General features: G+C 40.8%; 1 protein-coding gene across 2 annotated transcripts in view; it reads right to left on the bottom strand.

Annotated features, from left to right (window-relative positions):
* Nucleotides 1-21,593: 21,593 nt before the first annotated feature.
* Nucleotides 21,594-27,018, bottom strand: part of SUMF1 (sulfatase modifying factor 1) — an 86,826-nt gene continuing 81,401 nt past the window's right edge. For both annotated transcript variants that reach the window (XM_065933266.1, XM_065933265.1), the window contains one exon: nucleotides 21,594-22,700. In XM_065933266.1, the coding sequence (XP_065789338.1) occupies nucleotides 22,590-22,700 (111 nt within the window). In that variant the 3' untranslated portion in view covers nucleotides 21,594-22,589. The remainder of the gene's footprint in view (nucleotides 22,701-27,018) is intronic.

Genomic DNA, 27,018 nt, shown 5'->3' with positions numbered 1-27,018 from the left:
TCTTTATCACTAACACCACCTGGAAAGCCTGTGTTAGTTGGGTACCTAGGCTAACTTTGTTGGACTTAATGAACAAATTGGACTTATTAACATGCTCTTGGAACAGAACTCAGCATATGTTACTGTACTCATTTTTCCTAGTTAGATGTGTCTAAGGGACTATGTTGCAATTAGTGGAATATGAGGGGAAATGTGTCGTTAAATTGAGACATACTTCCTGTACCCACCTCGTTTTTCTTCTTGGCTGTAAGGTATACATGATAACGAGCTGGAGCATGCATCCTGGTCCCCTAAATGAAAAGGAAACCACACACAGCAAAGCAGCGACACTGAACGGAGTCTGGGGATGGTATATTGTGCAATGCTCTGTACCAGTCTTGATCTGACACCTCTGGACTTTTAGGTGCAAAATAGTCTTTCCGTCATTGATGCCACTGTTATTTTGAAATTTCCAGTACTAGCACCAAACCTAATCAATGATCCAAGGAAGCCCTTATGGCTATATACCTAAGCCTTACTTTACAATCCATTTTATCAGTAATAAAGCTGATATTTTCATTTCTGTCTGACTCCTACATTTTCTTTCTCATTTGTTGCTGAACAAATCAAGGAAAAGGACATGATTGATTATCACCTACTAAAACCCTAATGATCACCACCCATAGTGAAAACTATAACCATGAGAATGACTTCCATGTGTATAACCAAAAGTCATAAAAGGAAACAAACTGTAAAATTTTTGCTATATACCATGGCTTTACTGGAAAACTTGTGAAGTTATGCTTCAAACTTCAAACAGCTTCACTCCATGTTTTAACAACATGAAAATAACACTGTGAACACCACTGAAGGTGGTGGAAATTTTATAATTGCATTTAAACTTCTGGAGAGGCAAACATCTCTAACTTCCTTCCTTAATGCAAAAACAAAGCTACTGTGGAGGTTTATTAGATTTTTTGAAAGCTAAAATAATTACTTGGGCCCTATAATTTTTCTTGTACATTTAAATTCTACCACCAAGAGACTGTGAGCTTTAAAAGGTATATCATAGGGGCCCATATTATAACATTGTACTCCTGTATATCATAAAAAGGACTGTACATTTAAGTGAATGAAATGGATGGTATGTGAATTATATCTCAATGAAACAAGGTAATAACTATGTTACAGTGTGCATATCCATATAACATTATCAGGAATGATTCCCTGTGAACAAATGACACTATATGCACATAAAATGCCCCAAATTACAAACATACAAATCTATTCTAAAAGAGAACAGATTTTTTCCTCCAAACTAATCATTTCTTCCTACCAACCTTCCTCTGTAATTCTGTTTTCTCTGAAACAGTCCTGCTTTTTGTAAGGCAGCTTGTAACAATTTTAAAATAGCCTTTCAAGTGCTTCAAGTAAATGAGCTACTTAAAAAGCAATAAGGAGAGACTTCCCTGGTTGTCCAGGTTAAGATTCCATGCTTCCACTGCAGGAATGCAAGTTTGATCTCTGGTCAGGGAACTAAGATCCTGCATAGTATGTGCCATGGTCAAAAAATAAAAAGTAAAGATAAAATTTAACAACATAAAAAGAATAAGGAAATGGTCCGAAGGAACATGAGTGGGTCACTGATTCTACAAATACCCTTTTCCTTCTTCCATCTGCTCCTTATCTATTGAATATCACTGTCTGCATAAGCAGTTAGGACATGAGCAGTATCTTCCATCATGATATCTCTTCCAAAGACAGAACTCAGCCTTGGAGTTTTTTGTACTCATACACAAGTGTATTCTTAAACAGCACACAGTCCTGGAAATCAGATGGTGCTAGTGGGAAAGAATCCACCTGCCAATTCAGGTAGACATTAAGAGTCGGGGGTTCACATCCCTGGATCGGGAAGATCTGGAGGAGGGCATGGCAACCCACTCTGGCATTCTTGCCTGGAAAATCCCATGGACAGAAAAGACTGGTGGGCTACAGTCCATGGAGTCACAAGGAGTCGGACATGACTGAACACATGTGCACCTGGAAATCAGATTCCCAAAGTAAGAGTTGAAGACTTTCACATCTTTTATAGGCACTGAATTAATTGCATTTACTTAATTGCTATGTTCCTAAAAAAGCTGACACTTACACTTTTGAGATAAAATATTAAAAGATATACTTCTATTTGATTATTATAAAAATATATAAAGTGAAAGTCAATCATGTCTGACTCTTTGCTTTTTACAATTATAAATTACTATAAAATTAGAATTTTAAAAGGTGTTGTGTTTATTCATGGAATTAAAACATAAAAATGGCTCTTATGTCAATTTTCACTGAATTCATTAAGAATGTGGAAATATGTACTTCAGAAATTGTTTTCACCCAAGAATAATAAAGAACATACTTGGAGAACACAACTTTTGAAGTCTTTTTAAAATTATTTTTTAAAATTTCAAGTTAATGATCACAAAATATTAATATCAGTAGCTAGTATATTTTATTCTTGACTAAGTGGAAAATTTTGCCTTAATTGAAATGAATATTCAGAGATTATTTTACTCCCTCTTGTTTTCAATACTGAGCCCCAATACAGCCTAATTCTGAAACATAAGTCAGAAGTGGATTAATACATCAACAGGAGCCTGTCTTGCATAGAATAGATGGTTTTATCTTAAATTCAGGAAGATCTCATTTAAAAGAGGTGAAAGTCTCCCCAAATTGTTATCATTCCCTTGAGTGTTCAGAGTTTTCTTTGTGTAACATATTCCTTATTACAGCTCCACCATTCTCCAGTGCGTGAGTGTTCAGCAAGTTACTGAACTTCTCTGAATTCCCTTTTCTGGATATAGCATTATTGAGAGGATCAAATAAGTTAACATTTGTAAAGGGCTTAAGCAATAATGCAGCACTAACGTAGCTACAATGAAAAAGGCAACTACACGTGTTGACAAGCATGTGGAGAAATTAGAACTTTCATATTTTGCCGGTAGAGTTGTAAAATTGCACAACTACTTCGTAGTCATTTGATTAGTTCCTTAAAACGCTGTGCATAGAGTAACCACGTGTCCTAGTAACTCCATTCCTAGATGTGGACCCAAGAGAAATGAAAACATGTCCCACAAAAACTTGTATGCAAGCCTTCACAGTAGCATTATTTGTAATAATCAAATAGTAGACACAACCCAAATGTCCACTGACTCATAAATGAATAAACAAAATGTGATATCCATATCACAGATTATTCGGCTATAAAAAGGGATTAAGTGCTGACAATGCCACAACATGGTTAAATGCTGAAAATACATTAAATGAAAGAAACCAGACACAAACAGCCACAAATTGTATGATCCTATTTATATGAGATGTCCAGAATAATTCCATAGAAATATTAAGTCGATTAATTTTTGCCAGGGGCTGGTGCAGAGAGGAACAGGAGGTGACTGGTAATGGGTTCAGATTTTATTTTTAGGGTGAATATACTAAAAACCACTTTCAAGGGATGAGTATCCTGTTATGTGAATTGTATCTCCTAGTGGCTCAGATGGTAAAGAACCTGCCTGCCATGCAGGAGACACAGGTTTGATCCCTGGGTCGGGAAGATCCCCTGGAGAAGGGCATGGCAATCCCCTCCAGTATTCTTGCCTGGGAAATCCCATGGACGGAGCAACCTGGCGGGCTACAGTCCATGGGGTCACAGAGTCGGACACAACTGAGTGACTAACACTTTCACTTTCAAAGCTGTCATAAGAAAAAGAAAGAAGATATGGGTGCCTCTCACATGGAAACTGGTAACCTGTAACTCTGAACTCTCAGGAATAAGCACTCTCAGAACCCAGGGAAATACTTCTCCACTTGCTTTATTCATGTCCTCACAACAAAACATCTAATGTGATTACATTAGACTACATCTAATGTGATTTTTTTTTGTGGCCATCACCACTATCAGAGATAGACTCTGCTCACAAGGCAGCAAGATTTTAAACAGTAGGAGTACTTAATTTGGTAAAAACATGGATAGATTAATTAATTAGTCACATCCTTCCTCTCAATATGAATGCAATTCTTAAATAACAAAGTATGGTTTCCTTGTAATACTGCATATCAATCTTGTTTCTCTTTCTGTTTGAATTTGTCATTCCAGTGGTTTGTGTGGTTTCTTATGAATTAGCACAGTATGCATTACAGTTGCACATGGAGGCAAATATTTTGTAATTCATACTACTTTAAAATTTGCAGATGTGTGTGTCTAGAAGTTTGATATTGGTTCTTCACATTACATGGTTCTTATCATTTTTCTCATTAAAGAGATACTTAAAATGACAACATAAGTGATAGTAGTTTATGTGATGAAGCTAACATCTTTTTCTACAACGATAATTCATCAGATAAAATATCATTAAATGTGTGGACATGATAAGTAAATTGCATAATTTATTTTCAACTCTGTTTCAGCGCAGTGAAGCTTTCTCTAATTTAAAAAACACTATCGGTGGAGAAGGAAATGGCAACCCACTCCAGTGTTCTTGCCTGGAGAATACCAGGGATGGCGGAGCCTGGTGGGCTGCCGTCTATGGGGTCAAAAAAAAAAAAACCCACTATCAAAGAGCTACACTGACTCAAAAAGATGTGTCTCATTTGGCATCACTGTTAACAGGACATCAACCATGTGAAAATCCTGTTTATAATAGCACAATTTATGAGTTTACTGAAAGGAAGATAAGAAAAATTGACCCTATAGAATAATTATGTAAAAAATTATGAATCACACAGGTCATTATTTTATTATCCATCCAAGCACTGCCAACTCAACTTGATGCCAGGAATGAACAAGGATAATTGAAAGTGAAAGTGAAAGTCACTCAGTTGTGTCTGACTCTTTGTGACCGCATAGACTATAGAGTCCATGGAATTCTCCAGGCCAGAATACTGCAGTAGATAACCTTTCCCTTCTCCAGGGGATCTTCCCAACCCAGGGATGGAACCCATGTCTCCCACACTGCAGATGGATTCTTTACCAGCTGAGCCACAAGGGAAGCCCAAGGATAATTAAATTTCATCATATATGATATTTTGCCAACTTCATTCATATAAAAACCCATAACTTTATACATGATGTCTATTCTTGTGGTTATGATTTAAAATTTTAAATATTTTGACATATTGCCTATGGTTCTTCCACAAGCTGTCCTGGCCTTGATGCTTATAAAGGAGGGAAAGAATGGGCTCCCCTGGCTAGGTTGTTATGGGACTCACAGGAAATAGTGGATTTATATAGGCTGTAAAGTACCATATAAATTTGGTTATCATTACAGGCATATTTCTGGGTTTACACTGTGCTACACAGAACCAAACACATGCATGTTATATTATCATAGTCAAGATTCACTTAGATTCCATATAATGGTAAGTATCTCTTGGTGGTAAATGTTGTGGAACTATTAGAATAAGTTCCCAAAGGAGATCTGTTAATCAATTAAGTAAAAGAATACTTGTCTTTGATCATTTAATTACAGCCAAATTATGAAGACTATGTGAAGAACATCCTTGGAGTTTACTTTTACTTTGAGGATAATTGCTTTACAATGTTGAGGTGGTCTCTGCCATACATCAACGTGAATCAGTCATAATCACATATATATATATATATATACCACATATATATATGTGTGTGTGTGTGTATATATATATATATATATATACATCCTTCCTCTTGAAACTCCATCCCCACTCCATTCCACCTCTCTAGTTCATCATCCCTTTTACTTTATAGTTATTTGGGATTTCCCTGGGATGATAAAAAGCTATTTTTGTATACATTGTTACTCAGTTAATGGCATTACTTGTTGCCTCACTGCCCAAAACTACAAGTCATCTGTGATTCTTCCTTCTCTTCCCCATAAATAATCAGTCACCAAATGCTATACATTCCCTGCCCTACGCATCTCTCAAATCTGTTGTTTTGCCCTATTATTGTTGCATTCCAGGCATCCATCATTTCTTCTCAGCCACAGCCTCTCTGCCTCCAGCCTCACCATCCCCATAGGGCATCCTCTGCCTTCAAACCCTTCAATGACTTATCACACTCAGGATGGAGCCCAAAGTGCTCCTGCCTCCTTCTCCACCTCATCTCTCACTCATCTCTCTCTGAGGTCCACCTTGAAAAGCCATGCTCTCTCTTATCCTCCCCTTCCCTTCTGGAAGAAACTTAAATAAGCAGGTTGCTTAACTTTACCTTCAGAGGGCACTAGGGTGTGTGTGTGTGTGTGTGTGTGTGTGTGTGTGTGTGTGTGTGTGTGTGTGTGTGTGTGTGTGTGTAAGAAACTTAAAGAAGCAGGTTGCTTAACTTTACCTTCAGAGGGCACTAGGGTGTGTGTGTGTGTGTGTGTGTGTGTGTGTGTGTGTAAGAAACTTAAGCAGGTTGCTTAACTTTACCTTCAGAGGGCACTAGGGTGTGTGTGTGTGTGTGTGTGTGTGTGTGTGTGTGTGTGTGTGTAAGAAACTTAAGCAGGTTGCTTAACTTTACCTTCAGAGGGCACTAGGGTGTGTGTGTGTGTGTAAGAAACTTAAAGAAGCAGGTTGCTTAACTTTACCTTCAGAGGGCACTAGGGTGTGTGTGTGTGTGTGTGTGTGTGTGTGTGTGTGTAAGAAACTTAAAGAAGCAGGTTGCTTAACTTTACCTTCAGAGGGCACTAGGGTGTGTGTGTGTGTGTGTGTGTGTGTGTGTGTGTAAGAAACTTAAGCAGGTTGCTTAACTTTACCTTCAGAGGGCACTAGGGTGTGTGTGTGTGTGTGTGTGTGTGTGTGTGTGATTTTACTTTAAATTGTTACCTTCAGAGGGCATTAGAAGGGGGTGTGTGTGTGTGTGTGTGTGTGTGTGTGATTTTACTTTAAATTGTTACCTTCAGAGGGCATTAGAAGGGTGTGTGTGTGTGTGTGTGTGTGTGTGTGTGATTTTACTTTAAATTGTTACCTTCAGAGGGCATTAGAAGGGGGTGTGTGTGTGTGTGTGTGTGTGTGTGTGTGTGTGTGATTTTACTTTAAATTGTTACCTTCAGAGGGCATTAGAAGGGTGTGTGTGTGTGTGTGTGATTTTACTTTAAATTGTTCTTACCTTCAGAGGGCATTAGAAGGGTGTGTGTGTGTGTGATTTTACTTTAAATTGTTCTTACCCTTGCCTCTGTGTGTGTGTGTGTGTGATTTTACTTTAAATTATTCTTACCCTTGCCTGTTTTTGCAGAATACTCTGGATTGTCTTTTTGGATACCGTTGGTATTCTTACATTCCATCTCCCAGGCTACCTGTTTACATGGCTTCCAGGCAGCTAAGGTGACAAGAGAGTCAGCAATTCTAATTCCCTGTCTCTTCTTCCTTCCTTCCCTCCTACTCCTGTTTCGGTCTGCTGCTAGCTGGCTAGCCATCACTTCCATCAGCCTGCTGTCTCCTTGTCGTTCATCTTCCTCCAGCCACCTGCCCAGCCTTGTCCTCATTGCCAAGTCTCCATGGTTGAACTGGAAAAATATAAATTACTTGATGTACCTCAATACTATCCCTGCTATGTACTTCGATTAGTCTTCTGGTTTAGACATATTCAATGCTCCCTGTCTACAAAGGCAGCCAATTAACAAGGGCTGAAGCATGTTCCATGGCCTCTGCTCACCATGTGCCCCTCTGACCAGACCACCCTCCACCCTCCCGCCACCCCTAGACCACTCTGTCTTTTTCTAACCTACCACTACCTCTAGGCATTTGTGCAGAGTAGGTAGATACAGAAAAGTGCTTCCAAACAAACCTGAAATGTATTTGCCTAGCCGGTATTAAACATAATTTAATCCCCTCCATTAGAACTTCTATTTACCCTCAAGGCAAAGTGGGTTTGTTTTCGTTGTTTATTTTGGAAGTGTCTGTCTCCTGTTTCTCCAGTCTTCCCCAACTCTTAAAAGTAACTTCTTTCTCCTTTTCTTTCCAGTAACCAGTCTACCTCTTTCCCACTCCCCCAACTGTACACTCACTGGAATGCATTCTCAACTCCATCAAGTGTAGAAATTAAGGATGGTTCAGAGACTAATCTTTGATCTTTGGCAAACCCCTGACCCTCCCAGCAGCCTACCTTTCTCTGCAGCAATTGCTCCCAAATTTTTGACTAGTTTACAACCATTTCGGAGAAGGCAATGGCACCCCACTCCAGTACTCTTACCTGGAAAATCCCATGGACGGAGGAGCCTGGTAGGCTGTGGGCCATGGGGTCTCAAAGAGTCAGACATGACTGAGTGACTTCACTTTCACTTTTATTCACTGGAGAAGGAAATGGCAACCCACTCCAGTGTTCTTGCCTGGAGAATCCCAGGGACGGTGTCACACAGAGTCGGACATGACTGAAGTGACTTAGCAGTAGCAGTTACAACCAGTTTGGCTACTGAATTGTTGATTTTTTTTGGTTTAGTAAGAGGATTTTACAATCAACTTATATTTACTACCACCACCTTTTCTGAAACACAAGGTGCAGGGAAGGTGGGGAGGGGCGCATATAATCTCTTAAAATATCTCAGCAGTTCTTAAAAGGAAATCAGTGTAGCTTTATAAACAACCTGACACTTGGCCCTTACTTTTCTTCCCCAAGACAAGCACGTGGGAAGTAGTTCTGGTTGATTCCCCCAGTCACCTAAACAATTCTGTTATTCATTCATTCCTCAGAAATCAAGTTATCTAGTATGTGCTGGGTGGAGTGAAGTCGAGTCCCTGAAGTCATATTTAACTCAGCAAAAGTTTCCAAGCACCTGTTATGCTACATTTTGGAGAAATAGAGACCCAAAGCAATCTTCATTCTCAAAGCATGTACAGCTCAATATGAGAAATAAACAAGAGTGAGAGGGTCTCAACTGAAAGGTCTACATATTATGTCTATACTTCACAGGTCTTCAAAACACTTTAATCTGATGTGTGTGTGTGTGTGTGTGTGTGTGTGTGTAAATTTGACATTTGTATCAATTTCTCATTATGATACCAGACAGAAATAGGTTTTCTAAAATATAGGAAACTTATAAGGCTAAAGGCAGGGAGACTTTTTGGCACCTATCATTTGAAATGGTTTAAAGTATAATAAGCATTCATTACTGGACAGCAATCCAGTGAAGTCATATTTTTTTCCCTTTTAAAAAAAACTTTCTTTTTTCACTGATACACATATACTTTCACAGCTGGTTAAACACCTTGTCCACCTACTCCATCACTGTCATAAAGCATCTATGGTGATAACAAATGCTAATTCACACTTTATTTTTAATTAAGAGTAAACTCAGTATTCTCCAATTGCAGGTTCAGCTTATTTGTTTATCAACAGTGCCACTCTGAGGACAAACAAAGCAGTAAGTAATCATTTATCCCTTATCACAAAGCCAATTTGATTATCAGAATCTTACAGACATTATTGGACATAAAAATTCCAAATCTCCACATTCATATTGCAAAACCCACAGGTCCCAACAGAGAAAGTACATGCCAAGTCTAGTCAAAAAGCCACAAACCAACAAGGAGCTGCTAGCAGGCCAACTTTAGGTCCTCAATGCAAATTTCAAAAACTGAGGTCATTTGGCTCTTTCTACATTTATAAACATTGATAAAAACAGTTTCTACATAGCAGCTATCCTTTTGGTGCTTCAGTACTATGGAAAGCCTTCTGCTGTTACTGTTCTTTAAAGCAAAAGCTACTGCTTAGCTTTGTTTCCCTGGCTTCACCTTTGTGTTCACCAGGGACCCCAGTCACAGAATCCCAGGGGGAAGGGTCCCTCACTGTGAGATGAGGGGTCTGCCGTAGGTCTGTGCCAAGGCAGGTGCACACGTTTCCTCCCAACTGGTCTGCATCATTCAGAAGGAAGCCAAAAAACAGAGCCTAAAGCAGAAGCAGTTATCAGCTGCCAATGTTTCCACCAAGATGGACACACGAGTGACTCCTTTACAATGCTCCTCATCTACAATCTCAGGCAGAATTTCCTGACAACCTTCACTACTCCTTTTCCGTACAGGAGAATCTGATATACTTCAAGCCTTCATCTTATAGATAATGCAACTAAAGCTTACCTCTGGGGGTAAGCAGCCCCCGAGGTGAGAATGGGGATTTGACAAAGTAAGTGATCCCTGGCCTCACTGGAGCCCTATTCACTTAGTCTTCTGGGACACGGGCTCAGGAAAACGCATTTGTGACAACTCCCGGGAGTACTTCTAACACAACACGCCAGGCGTGGCACAGGGACCAGCTCTGAGGATATCAGATGGAGTAGAGAGATGGGGAATACAAAGCTGCTGAGACTCAATAACAGGCAAGGTTTCTGACCTTCAGACTATGAGTTTTTAAACTTTCAGGGGCCCCTAAGGTCTGAAGCATCCCAACCAAGCCATATATAGGAAAGGTCAGAATTAATAACTCAGAGATGGGGTCCAGATCACCAAACCACAAGGAGGAAAATAACATAGTAATTACAGGCAGTAAAGAGGTCACTGTGGATTGTGGGTAGGGGTAGGGAGTGGAAACAATTTACTCCTTAATACTGATTTTATTAACAGTGAATCACTTTTTCAGACTGAACTCATCTGCAATCAAAATTGGACCGATCACATAACCCAGGGTTATATTTCAGCCACAGAGAGTGAGGAATGATGCAGTGGTAAGGCCAGATGAAGACCTCAGTTTGCTTTCATTCATCACCCTCTGACAACTAGGTCTGACTCCTACAGGAGAATTTTCCTACACTGAGCTACCTTAGTTATTCTCAGATTCGTTGTAGGGTTAAAAAAAAAAAAATAGTACTGAAAAGCTGCAGCTCACTGTGTATGAGAAAGTAGACTGGGACAGACTTTTCAGAGAGTTGTCAATATCTATCAGAATTTAAAATAACCGTAAGCTCTGATACAGGAGTTACTCCTAGGAATTTATCCTACAGAATATATCTGCACAAACTGGCAGAGATATAAGTAGACACAAATGGTTTTATTAGAACATTTTTTAACAATAGAAACTGAAAATAATCCAAATATTCATCAATAAGGGAATGCTTAAATAAATGAAATAAGTCAGCTATTTAAAAAGAGCTAGACTTATACAGTACTTTCATGGGGCATGCAAAACATGTAAAATGAATAGCATTGATAATTTGACTCCATTTTGTTTCACAAAAACCAAAAATAAGTTGAATACACTGTGTATGATTTCTGTGTGCATCTATGTATTGGGTTGGCCAGAAAGTTTGGTTGGGTATTTTCCTTTTGTGGAAAAACCTGGCTGAACTTTTTGGCCAACCTAACACATATTGATGATCATCTGTACTCAATGGCTATCAACAGACATATGTATAATATGTGTTTGTAAATGCATACAAAAAATCTGGAAAGATACACTTACTGTTCATTAATAGTTACCTCCTTTGGGAGAAAACCAGAATTCACAGAATGAAGGACACTTTGCATATTTTTCAAAGTCTCTAGTTTTACCCGATGCATTTTATTGCTCTTATAATTAAAAAAATAAAGGTTTTTCTAATGGAACTTGATGGACTTATTAATAAGATACTTACTAATAAAGGCAGTAGAAATTCGGAAAATAATCAGAGTAACAAGATGAGAGATCATTCTAAAACCCCTCCTCCCTTCCAAAGGGTCTCATCTCCACCGGCTCTTTAAAAAGCACGAGACTGGATGGGACAAATTCTTCAGATCAATTTTTCCTATGGAATAAAGATGGGCACACTCTTCTTTATCTTTTCCCACTTGCCTCCCCAAATCCACAGTACCCCTCAGTGAAAGGTTCTCCAACTTTAGGGATCATTTGTACAAAAATAGCAAAAACCAAAACCAATCTGGCCACTAGAGGGGGAACATTACATATAAAACCACTTCAAGTTGCCATGGATGGAGGTACCACAGCTGGCTCCAAAAGAGCCCAACGCCAACAGCCCAGAAGCGGTAATCAACATGATTCACCCCTTGGCTTGCCTAATATAGCCTGGAGCAAGAGTTTGTTAATAAATACAAAACTACAAATGTGAATGTGGTTTCCACATTAATGAGGTGTTTTTTTTTTTTTTTCTGTCCCCACCAAACTGAATATTTACAAATGTTCTGGAATAGAAGAAAATGCTAAGTTGGAAGCTGTCCTGAAACCACGTCTTAAGAAACAATACCCAGTTTTCAGTCCCTTGGCAGAGTTAGGGATAGCGAGTAAAAAACTGTCACAAAGACCAGGGAACTGACTCTTATCAAGGAAGTCCTCCCATATGCTTTTTCAGAGCGCTATTTAACAAGCACGGTGCAGGACCCTTTTCCTTTCACTCTTCACACATGATCTCAGTCATCTTATCAGCTGTAATTTTTTTCATAAATTTGAGCTTGGTATGAATGAGCTGATAATGCACCTTTTGATCTTCATTATTTCCAGCAGATGAATGTTTCCCACACCCAGCTTTCTCCTTTAGTTAGTTAGTTCAGTCGCTCGATCGTCCGACTCTTTGCGACCCCATGAATCGCAGTACGCCAGGCCTCCCTGTCCACCACAAACTCCCAGAGTTCACTCAAACTCATGCCCATTGAGTCGGTGATGCCATCCAGCCATCTCATCCTCTGTCGTCCCCTTCTCCTCCTGCCCCCAATCCCTCCCAGCATCAGGGTCTTTCCCAATGAGTCAACTCTTCACATGAGGTGGTTCCTCTTCACTTTCTGCTATAAGGGTGGTGTCATCTGCATATCTTAGGTTATTGATATTTCTCCCGGCAATCTTGATTCCAGCTTGTGCTTCTTCCAGACCAGCGTTTCTCATAATGTACTCTGCATATAAGTTAAATAAGCAGGGTGACAATATACAGTCGTGACATACTCCTTTTCCTATTTGGAACCAGTCTGTTGTCCCATGTCCAGTTCTAACTGTTGCTTCCTGACCTGCATACAGGTTTCTCTCCCCCTAAAAATTTGCTTCTTTATGGAAAGATAATCACTTTGTAAAAACAAGCAGCACACTTTGGGAAAGAAAAGGATGTGAAGAAAAACATGTAGTAGTAGTCCTAACCTTGGAAATCTCACTGCCGTATTGAAAATGATGTAAAGCCAGTAAAGATTTGCAAGCAGATCACCCTATACTGGGGCTTCCCTGGTAGCTCAGCTGGTAAAGAATCCACCTGCGATGTGGGAGACCTGGGTTCGATCCCTAGGTTGGAAAGATCCCCTGGAAGAGGGCATGGCAACCCACTTCAATACTCTTGCCTGGAGAATTCCTATGGAGAGAGGAGCCTGGCAGGCTACCATCTATGGGGTTGCAGAGTCCCGTGACCAAGCACAGCACAGCACCTATACTGATGGTTTTAACACTCCTGCCTAATTCTACCTTTTCTAAAAGTATTTCCATTTAATTTTCAAAATCTGAAAAACAAACTAGTTAAGGAACTCGCCTAAAGTGACACATCAAGCAACCAGTAGGAGAACAATTTAAACTGAGACAGTCTGGTTCCAGGGTCATTCTTAATTACTGAAGTTAACTTCAGTAGTTAAGTAACTACTAAGCCATTCCACTTCCTCGATCTTTGCCTTTTTTCTCCTGAGGCTACCTTTCGCCTCAGTAATCTCCCCTCCTCAACCCAGCCCTCCCCACCCCAAACTTAATTTAAAACCGTGGATCTAGTGATGTGGTAGAGAGAAGTGAAGTCACAAAAACAGTGTGAGTTTCTGGTCCTGCTTCGTTCAGCTGTGCCACCTGGATGCCCCGCAAACACCGAGTCCTAGCTTCCTAAGTGCACAGTGGGCATGCTAACCAAAAATAACCAAAATAACTGCTTCTTCCCAAGATCACCTGCAGATCAAATTAGATCAGGTACATAAAACAACTGGCACAGTATCTGGCTAAGGGGTGCCTAAACTATTGACTGGAAAACAAACCAGGCAGGAGGGTAGAACCATCACAATTTACAGCACAATGAAGACGAATTCCACCAGGAGAAAGTCAGCTATTTCATGAAAGGAACACTGAGACCTTCCTTAATTGCTTATGAAACAACCACCATCAGAGGCGGCAGGCAGTTGACCGGAAGGGTCCCAAGACCACATCACCTTAAACAGAGGCTGCAATAGTGGGGGAGCTTACACTGTGTGTACCTGATATTCCAAAGCCCTCTGGGGAGTCCTATTGATACATCAGAGTGATTCTGACTACAGGATGGTACAAGGCCATCCACACAGAACTGTCTCTCAGGAGCCAACTCCATCATCAGCATCTCTGTGAATATGTGACAACCCGTGGTGGGGCTGCCTGCCTGTGCTCCTCTGCAAAGTTTCCTCTTTCTGACCCTTCCCAGTGACTGCTTCAACTCAATCACTGGTGGGTCTTCATAGAGCCAGGGCAGGAAATTCTCCTCTACATTTAATAGGTATCCCGAAATGAAGAGGAAGGAACCGCTTCTGAACAGATCGTTTTACTTTCTCCTGCGGCCATTTAAACTCAGTTCTACTGGATTGTCCTCTGAAGAGATGGAGCAGGGCTGCTCATTATTCCCAAGACAGGCTCGGTCCCCATCAGACCTCACTTTTCTCCTGGATCAGCAGCCTTTAAATGTTTTGCTCTCAGGACCCCTTCGTGTGCAAAGTCACTTGAGTCATATCCTACTCTTTGTGACCCTATGGAACATAGCTCACCAGGCTCCTCTGTCCCCGAGGATTCTCCAGGCAAGAATACTGGAGTGGGTTGCCATGCCCTCCCCCAGGGGATCTTCCTGACCCAGGGATGGAACTTGCACCTCTTAGGTTTCCTGCATTGGCAGGTGGGTTCTTTACCACTAGCACTACCCGGGAAGCCCCAGGATTCCTCACATGCCTATGACTGAAGACCGCAAATAATTTTTGCTATCTGAGTCAGAGCTAACATTTAGTATATTAGAAATTAAGACTGGAAACATTTCTAAACATAAAACTACACAAGCTCGTATTCTATAAGCCATTAGGCTGTACATCCTGAAGTCTCCAGAAAATGCCCCCGTACACTCATGAGACCATGACTATAAAAAAGGCAAGTCACATCTTGGTATTATTATGCAGATCGATTTGATTCAACTCCCTGAAAGGGGTCCAGAGGCCGTGTTTTGAGAGTTGCTGTTCTCAAAACCTGTAACACCGATCCCTGTAAACACTGCCAAACCCTAAACTGTTCTTTGAGCATGGTTTTGAGCTTTAAATGTGGTAATTTATAAAGTTAGAACCTACATCCTGGACCAATAATTTCAGAGAAGAATTAAGCAAGAAGAAATAGTTTAAATGACTTAGTAGAATTACCTAAACAACTATTCTCTAAAACTGGCATGTAAATTAACATTAAAGACACCACAGAAAACATTAACAGGCTGACCAGAATTTTATGAGCCAACAGACTGCCCTCCCTTTTCTGTTTTCTAATTATTGCCATGCTAACAAATGACATTTTCATTGGTATTAAACCTGCCAGAGGTTCTTTGTGAGGTAGCTTGAAGAGGAAAAGCTTCAGAATTATACAAACTATGTAGCAATAAGCAGATCTAATATTTTTTCCTTTAAAGAGAACTTTGGGGAACAGATGGACCACATACTATCAGAATATTTCCAAATTCAAGTACTGGGTTGGCCAAAAAATTCATTCCAGTGTTTCCGTAATATTATACAGAAAAACCTGAACAAACTTTTTTGGCCAACCTAGAATTAACAGAAGTCTGGGGGTCATTCATGCCAGTTTTTTCCCCTGTGTTTTAATATTTGAGATAGAGGTCAAGTTCTGCTTTTAAATTCAGCCTCTTTGTTTTCTCCTTCTTGGCCCTCTGTTTTGCTCTCTGAACCTTGCTCTCTGTTCTAAGCTGAAACCCATGACTGACCAGGACTGTCTGGTAGCACCTTCCTGCTCCTCTGATCCTATCATACTCACTAGAAACAAGTACCAAGAGTTGGGGAGTTTGGGATGGACATGTACACACGGCTATATTCCAAACGGATACCCAACAACGACCTCCTGTATAGCACAGGGAACTCGCCTCAGTGTTACGTGTCAGCCTGGCTGGGAGGGGTGTTTGAGGGAGAATGGATGTGTATACGTATGGCTGAGTCCCTTCACCGTTCACCTGAAGCTACCAAAGGACTGTTACTGGGCTATACTCCAATACAAAATTAAAAGTTTAAAGTGTGAAAAAAAGGAACAAGTACCCAGCAAACACTTACCCAAGTAATTTCTGCTAAACACTTTATTTATGCATTATTTCATCTCTCCTCACAACCCCTAGAGGTCTAAGTGCTATTACCATCCCCATTTTACTTGAAAGATGTTACCTGCCTGAAGGTCACAAGGTGAGTAGGTGGAGGGGCAAGGAAATGATCCCAGATAATCTGATTGGTGCTCTCTTCACACAATGCTAAGGGCCTTTTATTTTTATTTTTTTAAAGACTTGTTTTGATGTGGACCATTTTAAAGTATTTACTGAATTTGTTACAATATTGTTTCGGGTTTTTTTTTTTTTTTGGCCACGAGGCATGTGGGATCTCAGCTTTCCAGCCAGGTATCGAACCTGCAGCCCCTGTATTTGAAGGCGAAGTCTCAACCACTGGACTGCCAGGGAAGTCCCTAAATTGCCTTTTAAAGACGATAATGGAGGAGAGGAAAAGGGCATCCTTCCACGTCATTTAAAAGTAAAGAAATTAAAATTCATTTGACAAGTTCTCTGTCTGGAGCAGAGAAAAACTGTGGCCTTCAGAGAAGCAATCACAAAAGACTCCTCCCTCCTCACAGGCACCAGACTAAGGGCAGGTGAAACTTTGATCAGCATCACCTGACAACGAAGGCTTATCTCTGGTCCCCTGATTGACGGTCAGCTGGTTTCACTTTCCTCATAACTGTTGATTCAGAGCTACTAATGTTACCCCAGAGAGGTGCCAAATTGACATGCTGGAAAAGGGTTACTCTGATCAGCCTTCCATTTCCTCAGCAAAGAAAACAAGGAGTTTGTCAAGCATGGCCCAGACCCAGGCGTGGGACAGAACCCTACCCGACCTTCAATGACCCTGAAATGGAATCACCTTTTTTTCTGACAATGGTGACTAATTCCAAAGGTCCAACCAGCTTTCTCATAATGGTGACTGCGGGGTCAATTACCATTTGGGGGCAGATTAGAATCTGATCTGAAGCTGAAAAATTCCACCTCCTTGGTGCTAATCCCTCCAACTTTCCAATCCTAAATAGGGCAAGCTTCAGAAAAGAGCCTTTCTCATTTTACAGTCTACCTGAATATTATCTGTAATGATTCTGCTTAATCAAAGAATTAATTATACCCCTGCTTTAATGGTCTAAACACAAGAGTCAGAGGAAGGAAGGAGTTCTGGCCTGTGGCCAGTGCTCCATCTGAGGCTCCTGGAGTTAATAATTTCCACGGTGTTTTAAGCACACGAAACAACCAAGGCCAGCTTTTCACTAATAGTATGACTGATTCTGGCAAAACCTATAAAAACAAGGCCTACTCTGGGGTAGTTTGTATTACAGACAATTAAATTTTAATAAGTGAAACCAACAGATAAGAAACTGACATTTCTTCTATTCTCTGATTCTAGTCTGCACACTTATTAATAAGTGCCAGAGTTAATGAAAATGAATTGATAGCACTGCTGAGACTGTCTGTGGTTGTTAGATGATTTTAGGTGGGGTGGGATGGGGATGAAGGAGAGGGGTTTCCTAAGGCCGGGGTCCCCAACCTCGGTGCCACAGATCTGTTAGGAACTGGGCCAACACAGCAGGAGGTGATCAGTGGCTGAGAGAGCGAAGCTTCATCTCTATTTACAGCTGTTCCCCGTCGCTTGCATTACCTCCTGAGCTCCACCTCCTGTCAGATCAGCGGCAGCATAATAAATATAATGTATTTAAATCTTTCCAAAACCATCTCTGCCCCCTCACCTCCATCTGTGGAAAAACTGTCTTCCTCAAAACTGGTTCCTGTTGCCAAAAAGGTAGATAAGACAATGACCTTGGGCAAACCACTGCCCTTTCTCACACCTGGACATTTCTAACTGGTATGTTACTTACTTGCTTGATCAGTCTTTTTTCAGAAAGAAATACATGAGATTTTTGTGTTGAATGAAATGAATCAACTCTTCATAATTTCAGTTGACAAGTGGCACCCCACAGGCTGAATCTTGGCACAGAAGTAATTTATTAGGTCCTACAGTATTTGTTTTTTTAAAAAATCTGAATTAGCTGCCAATGTGAAAAACGCAGACTTCACATGAAAATGCACATAGTCAGGTACCCTCAGAAACTGGATGACCCAGCAAGTCTGGGCTCACACTTCTGTATGGCAGTCATGGGAGGGCAGAGCTGGGACAGCTCATTAAGAACGGGAACTACTCAGCCTGTTTCTCACCCGTCCCCTGTTCCCACAAGAGCCAGGCTCTGCACCTCCTGTGACTGCCTAATGGCCAGCCTGCAAGTTAACTCCCTGATGAGAAATACTGCCAGCAGTAAGGTAAGTATTTGTTAGAGAGGAGGAGGAAGAAATGCAAGCAGAATATCATTTTATAAAGAAAAAATAAACCCCACACTAGTCTCTTGTATGAGATTCCTGAAGTCTCAGAACAGAAAACATCATATTTCCATGTTTTCTTCTCCCCCCAAAATACTCCTTTCCTTAAGTCGAACTACAGATTTTACCACATAACAACAATTCTATCTGTAGCTTGATAACATGATCTGTTTTGAAAAGTTGATCAGCGATGGGCCTAGAATCCAGTGGAAAACAGAATTAACCAACACATTAGTTTGGAGCTACTACCTCACACCATCCCAGCCCAAATCAACGCTTACTAAAGCATATAGCATCTCTGAATCTTTGATTTCTTCTTTTCCTAAAGAGTCATGAGAACAACAGGGATACTTTATAAAAAAAAAAAAAAAAACCAAAAAAACACAAAGGTGGGGAACGAGGGGTAAATGAAGAAAACACAATGTCTACATTGATGCAGGTCTGTGTTTCACTTTAAGTTGTAGGCTGAACCACACAGAGTTTGAGGCCTCTATGTAATTTGATGTTTATCAAGAAAGAAATGCCACTCTTGATCACCACAACCATAGCTCCCCTTCACCTATCACCTTCTAACCATGTTTATAAAGCTTTAAAAAAGAAGACAAGACTTGCTCCTAAAACAAATTAAGGTTGTCCAGAATTCAGGACCAAAGCAAATTTGAGAACAAATCTTAAAATTCCCCTATGCTTCAAAGGAGCAAAAAACTGAACTAGAAACATAGACCCAATATATGAACTCCTGAGGAAAACAAACAAACAAAAACAACAACAAAAGCAGAATTTTCAATACTGGTATTGACACATTAGCCAAGCAGTCTGCTCTGCAACAATGAATATTTCTTAGAAGCAGAAATAGCTCATAAGTGATTAGTGAACAGAAACTGGAAGATGGTAGACTGTAAAAGTCACGTTGGGGTGTGTGTTATTTGAAATGTGTTTTGAAACAATCAGGGTAAACTTTCTTGCAATTTAATAGAAAACTAAAGCAGTACATGAAGATCTCAAAAAAAAATTTTTTTTAATCCTATAGAAGCACAAGTAGTGGTTTATTTAGTGGCTTCAAAATTGCTAAAACTTGCCCTATGTTAATTAAACTCTGACTATCTGAGAGTTCAAATGAAGACACTACAAAAATACTGCTTCCCCCACCCCCACCAATCTTAAAAAGACTGATGGAGAAGTCTAAACCACAATCAGATCTTTACTTCTGACATAAGTGACCTGTTAAAGAGCAAATGCCAGACGTCCCTAGTGGTCCAGCGGTTGAGAGTCCGCCTGCCAATGCAGGAGTCCATGTGCCAAGGGGCAACTGATCCAGTTCATCACAACTACTGAGCCCACGGGCCGCAGCTACTGAACTGGCACGCCCTAGAGACACTGGCACAAGAGAAGCCACTGCAATGAGACGCCCCGCCTACCACAACAAAGAATAGGCGCAACTCACCGCAGCTAGAGACAGACCGAGTGCAGCAATGAAGACCCAGCGCAGTAAAAATAAATAAATAAATAAATGAGAATAATTTTAAAAAGTAAATGTGATTAAAAACTTACATCTTGGAGACGAAAGATGAAGGAGCCCCACGGCTTAAGGCAGCAAAGGACTGACGGGTTGTGATGCAGCCTACAAATGTGAGTGCAGGTTTAACCGAGCTACTGATTTTACCAGGATAGTTACTATTGCTGTTAGGACTCTGGTTACAAGGTTCCTTAAGAGTAGAGTGCTCTACCCCACCTCTCTTTTTCCCTTTCACTCCCTATTTTTCACATGCGATTTTGCAGAAGGTGAGGCGTTTCAGGAACGCGTATACGGCATTAAAGCCACAGTTACTATACTATAATCTTGGGTCTGTTCATAAATCAACATGCAACTTTATAAAGTGTAGCGGCCAGGACTGTCTACAGCCTGGTACACTCTGTAGCTGGTAACTTGGAGTGAGTGAGTGAAAGTCAGAACATGGGAGTGGGTGGCCTATCCCTTCTCAAGGGGATCTTCCCAACCCAGGAATCGAACCGGGGTCTCCTGCACTGCAGGCGGATTCTTTACCAACTGAGCTATCAGGGAAGCCCTAGTAACTTGGAAGTGTGGCTCTTAAATGAAGGATTTGTTAGGATTTTGTTTTAATGCTTTCTAACATTCTGCTGCTGCTAAAAATGCAATTCTAAAGACTAAGCCAAAACACACCTCAAAATATTTATGCCATATAACATTAATTACCAAGAGAAGAATCCAAAATATACACAGTAAAAGTATAACCATGTGAAAAATCCAAGCAGGTGGGAGGTAGTAAGTAAAAACAAAAACTGTGCTTGACTAGTGGTGACTTCAAGAATAAAATACCTTATTTCCTCTATTAGCTTTTTCAATGAAGCAAATGCTTTTTGTTTGTTTTGCCTGAATTAATCATCACTTGATGAAAGTCTGTACAGAAACATTTTATATCCACAAAGTGACAGATTAACAAATATGGACAAACACCTCAGCAACATGACTATTTTTCAAGATAAACATTTTAACATTAACAGACTAGGCACAAAAGCTGCAGTTAAGGGTTGGCTGAACCCTTCAGAATATTATTTGACTTAGTTTTTGAATAACCAACCTCAAGATGAGTCTTTCCTTTCAAACGATAGGCTAGGAATGAATTTGACGTCTTCAAAGAACGGGGAATCAGGCTGGGATCCTGATGACAGAGATCTCTGGCTGGAAGCCATCGCTGTGAAACGAGGTGCTCTGCCTGCATGTGAAGCACCTGTCAGTTTTTACGGGATGGAGGCACTGCCCTCGACTTTGTCTCATCTACTGAGGATGAAGAAGCAAGGTCATAATGAGGTTCCTGGCAGAACAGCCTTGTGTTTTGGAATAAACACTCCCACAAATTACTCCCATATCAAAGTTATCAAGCAGCTAATTAATGTAAAAGTTTTCTAGCAAACAACACACATGCATATCTGAAAAACTTTTTACATAAAAAAACACATACATCTCACATAGCACAAAGTCATTTTTTAAAAAGAAGACATTAATAGAGTGAAAGAGAAAAGGAACCAATAAGACGGAAGCCTGATTTAGCAGATACCAGTTTATTCGAAATAGTGCACGATCCAAAGCATGGGATACTCCACAGACAACAGGATTTCCTACTTCCCTATTACAAAATACGGAATACCTTGAATATAGTTGATTCAAGGTTCCTGCTCCTTTTCTCCTACATCTAGAATTAAACAGGTTTCTCTGTGTAGCACACAGTTCACATTCACCGAAGGCTTTAGGGAGAGGGGGAAAATAGGGCTTACAGCTGCCCCCCAAACCAAAGGCACTTAATGTTAAAAGATAAAGCACAGTAGAGTCACCCCACGGACATTCCTGCATGTTCTGATGGCTGAACTTGAGCATGCCATCGCTGGCCCAAGTGGGATTCATCATAGCAATGTAAAGACACTGATTTCCTTGAAAAAGCAAAGTGCGGTATGAATATAAAGACTCATCCCCACCACCCCACCCCATTCTTTTCTGAAAATAATACATAAGAGAACAACTATTTCACATGATTAGTATTACCCGAGGTTCACACATGGGGAAAAAATAGCTAAAAAATCATCTGTCATAAATTCTCACTATGAAATCACAATAGAATCTGATATATCCAGAGGATCTGCGAGTTGGGAGTGAGCCTCAGCCATCACACTGTGCATCCCCTCACTGGACTGATGAACTCACTGAGGCCCAAGAAGGTCAAGAGTGGGACCCTGGGGTCGAACCCACAGGCAGACCCTGGGTGGAACACAGGCCTCCTGAAGCCGAGCTCAGGGTGCCCTCCACCTCCTTCCTCTTTAAAACACTCTCAAAAGTAAAACATGAAACACATCACACAATAAAGCGCACATGCTGATGCAGGTCAGCGATTTGGTCTCGCCATACGGTTCCTTTGGCCACTGGGCAGGTATGTAACCCACCTTGGGGTGGGAAGTCTTCACACGAGGTTGTTCAGCCTTCTGAGGGAAGCCGCGTGCAGAGTAGACAGGACTTCTCGGATTCGGGAAGGCTCTTTTTGGCTCTTAGCCCGTGGTGGGCAAGTGGTCAGCTGCACAACGGAATCCCAGATTCGAAGCGGAGCTGTCGGGTGTGTTCTGGCTTCGAGCAGCACAGCGATACCTGTAGCAGTAGGACTTTGCGGAGAGAACCAGACAGGTGAGTGCTCTTGGACTCTCGGTTGAAGGGTCTCAACTGTCAGAATCATGTGGTAACCAAGTACCAGCTATGGAGAGTTATGCCAACTTGTAAACAGTGCCTCCCCTATAGGCACCCACCCCATGCACATGGAATATGTAGGTTTCAAAAAAGGTACCACATTTAGAGCTCACCAATGTCCTTTACATTATAAACTTGACACAGATATAATACAAAGATGTTGCTGTCAACATTACTTAGAATAGTCAAAAACCATGAAACAAGCAACGGTCACTTAAGTTGTGGCACATCCAGAAGCTGGACTAGTAAGTAGCCACTCAAAGGCATGTTTTCATGGAACATTTAATGACACAGGAATGTCTCAGGATACAATGTAAACGAAAAAGTTAGGATATGAAATTGTATATGTAGTGTGATCTCAATCTAGATCATCATGTATGCCAAAGAAAAACAGATTGAAAGATTCAAAATGCACCAGAATCTGAATGGTGTGTGTGTGAGTCACTCAGTCGTGTCCAACACTTGGAAACTCCATGGACTGTAGCCTGCCAGGCTTCTCTGTCCATGGGATTCTCCAGGCAAGAATACTGGAGTGGGTTGTCATTTCCTTCTTCAGGGGTTCTTCTCAACCCAGGCATCAAACCCAGGTCTCCTGCCTTGCAGGCAAGGTTCTTTACTGACTGAGCTATAAGGAAACCCTCAGGCAGTGGAGTTTCAAATTTCTGACAATAAGTATTACATTTATAATCTGAAAAGTTATCTTTACATGTAGAATAGTATTTGCCATGAAACCAAGTAATAAAGCTAAATGGCAATTGAGACAATATTAATTAAGAACAACATCAAGATACTACTTAATATACAGTAAGTTGGCAAAAATTAAATTGCAAACACAGGAACATCAAGAGTAGGAAATGCTGTGAAAAACACTTTTTTCTTAATACATTGCTCTTGGTGTTTAAATCACAATAACTCATAAAGCTATATATTTTTGTGCAGGGGATTTGTTTCATATTGTTTTATAAGTACAGACTATGAGATATATATATATACATATATACATATATATATATATACACACACACACACACACACAAACATACAGACATCAAGTTCTCCAAGCACACTGCAAGGCACCTTCATCACATATTTTTATTCACATTTGCTTATAATAGCACAGAGGAACTAAATGAGTTATCCTAGATGACGCATTTATTTAAAGACGTAGAATTCAAACCCAGGTCTAACTGTGGTATGCTTGCTTCCCTAGCAAGATGGAAAGGTATCACATCTCATGCTTCTTTCCCGCCCCTGATAAATTCTCCTGCATGTACACAGATACTTGCACAAATAAGAGAGCCTAACATATTCCTGGCCACCTACTAGATATTCCGCGAATAACCACAAGATGAGTTGATTTAAACACTTCAAAAGCTTCCATATTCCAAAAATAACCATGCAAGGAACTCTTAGGTCCTAAGATTACACTTTAATCCAAAATAACGGGGAATGAAAATAAACTAGTTACCCAAAGTCTGAAAAGCATCAACTCTGAGTGAACCCTGTGAAATTAAAGTCCCTGCTGCTGGTTAAAGAAACAGCAAAGAATCATTTAGTGTAAACTCTGGAATTCATGAAGGAGAGATAATTTGTGGAGGGGAAAATAGGTCAGCATGAGAGAGGTGGTTTTTTCCCCCCTTAATTCTTATTATTCTCCTTTCTCTCACAAAAGTTGAATGCTTCTAATCTTCATAAAAATTATCTCTAAAAGCTGACAAAGAAATTGGAGCACTTCTCTGGAGCACTTCCACCACAGAAGAAAAAAAAAAAAAAAAAGACGTGCTTTTCTTTTACAGATAGTGAAACAATAGCAACCAATTTTCTCATTTTCCCCACCATCAGTGAGGAATATAACACTATTACCAATATTCAGGCAGGCAGAGGGACAATGAATAAAAAGTATGCTTGAAATAATGAAAAAATTGATGGCATCTGCTACAACCTGGGACTGGGATGCAATGGGGGCTCCAATGGGGGCTCCAAACTGGCTAGAGGTGACCACGCAGGAAGACCCAGCAGAAGCTCTGGTATATGCAGGGCTGACTCTGGGCTGCTGTGAGGCAAAGTGCTTTGGGATTTCTAGAGTCAAGATCCTGTGGTAAGGCAGGGTCCCATGCGACCACTGTGAGTGGTGGATTCCACACTGAAGCAAGAATGCAGTTCAGGGGGAAGCAGGCAGTCAAATAGGGACAGTCATGTTCCAAAACTGTACCACACATGACCAAAAAAAAAAAAACCAGTCAAGTGTTTCCTGACTGCCTTCAGCATGCACTGTCTGGCCAGGGCACACAGGATGGATGAGGAAACAATGATAACACATCAAAAAGGCAAAACAGGCTGGGGTCAAAAGAATCTGGGGCGATGACTAATTCACAGGAAGAAATGGTCACTTGTGGATGTCTACGTCTTTAGGAATGATTTTAGGAAGGCAGAAGTTGGCCAGAGTGGGTCTTAGCTGATTATGGCTGAGGTCTTCTGACTAGGGCTTCCTAAGTGGATCAGTAATAAAGGACCTGCCTACCAATGCAGGAGAGGTGGGTTTGATCCCTGAGTAGGGAAGATCCCTTGGAGAAGGAAATGGCAATTCACTCCAGTATTCTTGCCTTGTAAATCCCATGGACAGAAGGGCCTGGCAGGCTATAGTCCACGGGTCGCAAAAGACTTGAACATGACTTAGTGACTAAATAATAACAACTTCTGACTTGAGGATATAGAAGAATACCTGGAGAACTCATGTAAATATCTGTTTCCAAGTCACAAACACAGAGATTCTGATTCAGTAAGAGTGGTCTGGGGTCCAAGATTCTGTATTTCTAACCAGCCGGTAGGTGCTGCTCATGCTATCAGCCCATGGGCTACAGATTAAGTAGCACTGATTTACAGGACTTAGAAAGGAGGAAAGAAGGTATGTTAAGTGGACAAAACAATGATGTCAGAGGCATGAAAATGGAAAAATTCAAGTGAAGAGAACAGCAAAGCCATAAGGCTGACGTCATCAGAGCACAGTTTATTTATTCATTAAATATTTGACAGTTTACCACACGCAACATGCTATTCCAGGCACAGTGGATACAATGCAGAACAAGACAGTTCAGTTCAGTTCAGTCATTCAGTCATGTCCGACTCTTTGCGACCCCATGAATCACAGCATGCCAGGCCTCCCTGTCCATCACCAACTCCTGGAGTTTATTCAAACTCATGTCCATTGAGTTGGTGATGCCATCCAACCATCTCATCTTCTGTTGTCCCCTTCTCCTCCCGCCCTCAATCCCTCCCAGCATCAGGGTCTTTTCCAATCAGTCAACTCTTTGCATCAGGTAGCCAAAGTATTGAAGTTTCAGCTTCAACATCAGTCCTTCCAATGAACACTCAGGACTGATCTCCTTTAGGATGAACTGGTTGGATCTCCTTACAGTCCAAGGGACTCTCAAAAGTCTTCTCGAACACCACAGTTCAAAAGCATCAATTCTTCAGCACTCAACTGTCTTTATAGTCCAACTCTCACATCCATACATGACTACTGGAAAAACCATAGCCTTGACTAGGCAGACCTTTGTTGGCAAAGTAATGTCTCTGCTTTTTAATATGCTATCTAGGTTGGTCATAACTTTTCTTTCAAGGAGTAAGCGTCTTTTAATTTCATGGCTGCAGTCACCATCTGCAGTGATTTTGGAGCCCAAAAAAATAAAGTCTGACACTGTCTCCACTGTTTCTCCATCTATTTCCCATGAACTGATGGGACCAGATGCCATGATCTTAGTTTTCTGAATGCTGATCTTTAAGCCAACTTTTTCACTTTCCTCTTTCACTTTCATCTAGAGGCTCTTTAGTTCTTCTTCACTTTCTGCCATAAGGGTGGTGTCATCTGCATATCTGAGGTTATTGATATTTCTCCCAGCAATCTTGATGCCAGCTTGTGCTTCATTGAGCCCAGTGTTTCTCATGATGTACTCTGCATATAAGTTAGATAAGCAGGGTGACAATATACAGCCTTGATGTATTCCTTTTCCTATTTGGAATCAGTCTGTTGTTCCATGTCCAGTTCTAACTGTTGCTTCTTGACTGGCATACAGATTTCTCAAGAGACAGATCAGGTGGTCTGGTATTCCCATCTCTTTCAGAATTTTCCATGGTTTGTGGTGATCCACACAGTCAAAGGCAGAAATAGTCAATAAAGCAGAAATAGATGTTTTTATGGAATTCTCTTGCTTTTTCGATGATCCAGCGGATGTTGGC

Source organism: Muntiacus reevesi, chromosome 4 (genome assembly GCF_963930625.1).
Source record: "Muntiacus reevesi chromosome 4, mMunRee1.1, whole genome shotgun sequence".
Classification (NCBI taxonomy): Eukaryota; Metazoa; Chordata; class Mammalia; order Artiodactyla; family Cervidae; genus Muntiacus; species Muntiacus reevesi.
Note: the sequence above shows the minus strand (reverse complement) of the source record. Positions and strands in the feature narration are given on the sequence as shown.